This window comes from Eupeodes corollae, chromosome 1 (genome assembly GCF_945859685.1).
Source record: "Eupeodes corollae chromosome 1, idEupCoro1.1, whole genome shotgun sequence".
NCBI lineage: Eukaryota > Metazoa > Arthropoda > Insecta > Diptera > Syrphidae > Eupeodes > Eupeodes corollae.
In genome coordinates this window covers 169459814-169465329 of record NC_079147.1, presented here as the reverse complement: position 1 = coordinate 169465329, position 5516 = coordinate 169459814, and the positions used below count along the sequence as shown (strand labels likewise).

The window sequence follows — 5516 nt, the reverse complement described above, 5'->3', positions numbered from 1 at the left end:
GACGTCAGCTTTGGAAAAACATTCATAATATTGGGATAGGTAAGACAAAAATCAGACCAGCTGAGGATATTGATTGTAACATCCTCAATAAAATATTTGTGTCCACTCCATCTGGGCAGACCCCCCAAATCAGCGTCGAAAATTCCTTTTCGTTTACCGATCACCGCGATGAACATGGCTTTGGTTTTTCCGCTGTAATAAGTGCTGATGTGGTCGAAAGTGTTCTTTCTATTAAGTCAAAGGCTGTTGGGCTCGATGATGTTCATCCTTCTTTTTTGTGTATGATTTTGCCAATTGTATTACCCTACATAACTTTTGCTTTCAACACTATTTTGATGTCTGGCGTGTACCCGGACTTATGGAAAGATGCCAAAATCATACCGCTTCCTAAAAATGCCAAAAAAGACGAATTTAGGCCTATCTCCATACTGCCATTTCTGTCAAAGGTCTTTGAAAGGATTCTGCAAAAACAAGTAAATGCTTACCTCGCTGCCAACTCATTGCTTAGTCCAAAGCAATCTGGTTTTCGTAAAAAACACAGTTGTATAACTGCACTTTTAAATGTAACTGAAGACCTGAGGCAAGCTTTGGACAAAGATCAGATTACTTTCTTGGTTTTGCTTGACTTTTCAAAGGCTTTTGACACTGTCAATCATGTCAAGTTGTGTAGAAAACTTATGCAAAATTTTAATTTTTCATCCGGTGCTACAAAATTAATTTTTTCTTACCTCACTAACAGAAGACAAGCAGTGCAAGTTGGAGATAGACTATCTAGTTTTTTACCAAATGTTATTGGTGTGCCCCAGGGATCCATTCTCGGACCCCTTTTATTTTCAATATATGTAAATGAACTTCCATCTTCACTTGCAAATTGTTCATCTCACATGTACGCTGATGACATTCAGTTATATTTTAGCTGCCCACTGGGACTTATTGAGCATGGAGCATTTTGTGTCAATGAGGACTTAGAAAAAGTGGTAAATTGGTCGCAGTCAAATGGTCTTGTTTTAAACCCTAAAAAATCTAAGTGTCTTGTCATTTCTAGAAGATCTATTGATCTCACGTACTTTCCACCGATTGTTCTGAGCAATGCTCCAATCGAATACGTTTTAACAGCAAAAAATCTCGGTGTGACTTTTAACCGCTTTCTGACCTGGGATAACCACATTAATGGAATTGTTGGCAAAGTATATGGTGCACTTCGTACACTTTGGGTTACACAAGCTTTTACTCCAACAAAAACGCGTTTTCTCCTTGCTAGGTCTTTGATTATTCCTATCCTATTATATGGTAGCGAAATTTATTGTAATTGTAATTATGTGAGCAAACGTAAACTAAATGTCGCATTTAATTCTATCGTACGTTACGTATACGGGCTACGGAGATACGACAGAATATCTGGTTTTGCTTCGCGCCTACTGAATATGCCATTTGAAAACTATCTCGATTATCGAAGTTTAATTTTATTCTCTGATATTCTTATAACACGCCAGCCACAATACTGCTTTGAAAAAATTAGAATTGGATCCTCGCACAGATCTCATCAGTTAATCGTTCCTCGGTTCTCATATCTAACATCGGAGCGACAATTTTTTGTAAATTCCGTCCGTCTTTGGAACTCATTGCCGCGTAACTTAAAAGAAAACCAAAGTGCAACAAGCATTAAAAAAGTTCTAAAAGCTCATTTTTCAATTTGAATTTAATTTTGCTATTATACGATATTAATTGAACTTATGTATATATTTAGATATCTCATATAATTAATTTGTTTTCAATTTTATTAATTAAAGTAACATTTTTGGCTCAATTCTGTAAAATTAGCTTACCTCTATTTTATAAGATTTTATATCTTACAGATTGTAGGCAATCACGAAAAATGAAATAAATAAATAAATAAATAAATAAATAAATAGATATTTGAGTCGAAAATCAATTTTTATGAACTTTTGTTAAATTTTTTTTAACTTTTTATTTTTTGTACAAAAACTGTAAATTCGATTTTTTTTAATTTTACTGAATGTTAACAACATTATTTTTTGAAAGATAAAAGTAGTTAAAAGCCAATATCTACAATTGTTGAAAAGATATTTGAGCCCAAAATCAATTTTTACCAACTTTTGTTAATTTTTTTTCGGTTTTTAATTTTTTGTAAAAAAAAACTTACAATTCAATTTTTTTCAAAAGTTTACTGAATGTTGACAACAATATTTTTTGAAAGATAAAAGTAAATTTAAGCCTATATCTCAAAGTTTTAAAAAGATATTTGAGTCGAAAATCAATTTTTACCAACTTTTATACATTTTTTTAGATTTTTAATTTTTTGTACAAAAACTGTCAATTTGATTTTTTTCAAAATTTTACTGAATATTAACAACAACATTTTTTAAAGGATAAAAGTAGTTTAAAGCCAATATCTACAATTGTTGAAAAGATATTTGAGCCCAAAATAAATTTTTACCAATTTTTGTTAATTTTTTTGCGGTTTTTATTTTTTTGTTAATAAACTGTCAATTAGATTTTTCTCAAAATCTTATCAGATGTCAAAAACATTATTCTTCGTACAAAATTGTTTTAGAGATGATATCATATTTCAGTCGTAAAATTTTGGAGGTGACACATTTTTTTTCAGTTTTATTGATTTATAAAAAACATTTTTTCAAAAAATATACCTGTTTGGTATCACATTACAATATATTATATAAAATTTAACTCAAGTCTCTAACGTTTTTGGTTCGTCAGATATTCAGGGTTAACCAAAATGTTCACCTTTTTTTAAACTGATATGTTAAAAAAAAACCACCCACGCAATTTTCTTGAGAGCCCTTTCTGCATCTTTCTGCCTTATTATATGTATAACAAAATTTATTTGAAGTTGATATCACTTCTGGTTCTTGATCTATAGAGGACGAAAAAAAACGTCGCGAACGTTTCTTTTATTTCGACTCTAGGGACCTTGAAACGTCGAGAAATGTCAAAATTTTTAATTTGACAAATCGGACCCATTACAATAACTTCCTATGGGAAGTTAACAAATCATGTTAATTTTTTACAAAATTTAATACATTATAATATACAAATATAATATATCAACAGTCTTATTTAATAGAATTCGCTAAACAGATGAATAGTTATACAGTGCATAAGGATTTATGTAGGCTCCATGTAACGTTGCGAAAATTCTCAATTATAAAAAATTCTGCCATACATTTTAGTTATACAATGCTTATGTCAAAAAAAGTACCAAAATGGAGCAATCTATTACATTTATCTGTCTATCAAATCAGCTGTTTGTCATAACAAGCACAATATAGAAATTTGTGTTGTGCTTTTGTTGTGCAAAAATGGAATCCAAAACAAAAAGGTCTCGTACCCCGAATTGGGATTCGTCCGATAAAGTAAGTAATATCAGCGGTAAGAACCTTTGAATGAAATCAATAAAACTTCTTACATTTCTTTTAGATACTCCTCCGACAGCTTATCGAAGACAAAATTGAAATTATTGAAAATAAAAATGTTGACACCAACACATCCCGCTTGAAAAGAGACGCCTGGCGTAAAATAACCCATAGGTATGTACAAATATAGATAATCTTTGTTTTTTACTAATTTGTTTGCAATGATTTTCAGTTTCAACAGTTTAAGCGCAACGATGAGGGAAACATCTCAAATTCAGGCTCAATGGCGAGGAACTAAAATGAAGGCCAAAGCAGAGATGTCGGCCTTCCAAAGAAACCTCAGAGCAACAGGTGGTGGACCACCTCCAAAGTCACCTGAGCCTGAGCACATCAAATTGATGGCACTTATCCCCCATGAATTTGAGGTGGATACAAATGATTTTGATTGCGATACTGAGGTTTGTTAACACACGATACGTGCTTATGCTTTATATAATTATATCAAATCATTTTTTTCTATCGGAGTAGATGATAAAAGAAAACTTAACTTCTTTTAAGACACTGGTTGTGGACGATGAGTATGAAGATGTTTTTATATCCTTATATGAGTACAGTCAATGGCCCCAACCACCTTTGGAAACTCCCGTATTTGAGAGAACTTGTTCATAGTTCTTATCTGTTCCGAAAAAGAAGTTGGCATTTTAATTAACAAAGGTCTTTTGGTAGCTAATGCTCTTGCCACTCGCTTGCAAATTTGGCAAAGCGTAGGTTGGCTAAATCCATGGATGTCTGCTCCATCGTCTTGAATCTATAAACAAATCATAAATGGTACGGATTTCGAATTGGTGTGAACATTTAGTACAAACTTACCTCATTCCGTCCCCAATATCTTATTGCAGCCATTACTTGGATATCTATGGGTATGTTGCCTCCTCTATTGTCGCTGCTGAGATCCGAACGGATAATTTTAATTATTTTTATTATATTCCTTTTAGAAAATCTATATTTTTTTTAAATTCTTCATTTCTTAGGCTCATTGGGTTGAACCTTTTTGTATAAACTTTCCGACTTCTCGGAGTTGGTAAAACACGATTTAAATTATTAAAATCGTTAATAAATGAGCTAAATTGGAAAGGCATTATTGTTTTCTTTTGAATTTAAATAATGGAGAGAAATCAAAATGACATTTACGAAATAACAACAACAATTTCCTTATGTAGGCTCTATTCAACCTCAAAACGCGTTTAGCTTATTATGGGACTATGCAACCTTGCATAAGTTTTATAAATAGCATTTTTGCGTTTAGAGGCATTATAGAGATTACATAACTTTATGTAGGCTCTATACAGCGTTTTTAAATAAGACTGCAAATATATAATATCAAATATCGGACAAATATATACCATGCCAAAAATCTGTTATTTGCAGATTAGGATTTAAATCCACAAAGTCATTCCAAACGGTTCATCGAAATGGCACACCAAACAAAAACAACAAAACGGGAGTATTCTTCAATAATAAAATCAATTAAAAAAGACCCTTTGGTATTATCGAGAGATAGGTATAAGAATCCAACTCAACCTGAACATAAGCGCGAGACCAGCTGCTGATGGTGGACTAAAGTGTTTTAACTAAAAACAACCTGGCGAGATAAAATTTTGCTCATTCCCACATCAATTGGCCGTTCTAAAATGGAGGAACGTACTCTTTTTGGGCGAATCCAAATTCAAGGGTTCCTATAATTACCGTCGTGTTCGCAGACCAAACAAAGAGGCACTAAATCTTAAGTTACTGTTAAACACAGAGGGGGGTATAGTAATGGTGTAGGGATATTTTTTGTGCATAGACTAAGAGTGATTCATCAAATAGATGGTACAATGCAGTTAAGACGGAGTTTCACGAAAACCGGATTGATGTGTTAAAATGGCCAGCATTGTCCTCAGATCTGAACCCCGTACAAAAACTATGGCAACTATTGTAGATCGACGAATTGTAAAGACTAATTGCAAAAATAAAAACGATCTGTTTGAAATTAAATTGGTTTGGGAAAGTATCCCAAACAGCATAATAAGCAATTCAATTTCATCCATGCCTAGAAAATGTGCTGAAGTTATTAAAAAC

At 32.5% G+C, this 5516-nt stretch overlaps 1 protein-coding gene across 1 annotated transcript; it reads left to right on the top strand.

Annotated features, from left to right (window-relative positions):
- The first annotated feature begins 3236 nt into the window (after positions 1–3236).
- Positions 3237–4064, top strand: LOC129946870 (uncharacterized). Its single transcript, XM_056057239.1, has 4 exons — positions 3237–3395; positions 3460–3569; positions 3628–3853; positions 3924–4064. The coding sequence occupies exons 1-4, from the start codon at positions 3342–3344 to the stop codon at positions 4062–4064; spliced, it is 531 nt and encodes a 176-aa protein (XP_055913214.1). The 5' UTR covers positions 3237–3341.
- The last annotated feature ends 1452 nt before the right edge of the window (positions 4065–5516 follow it).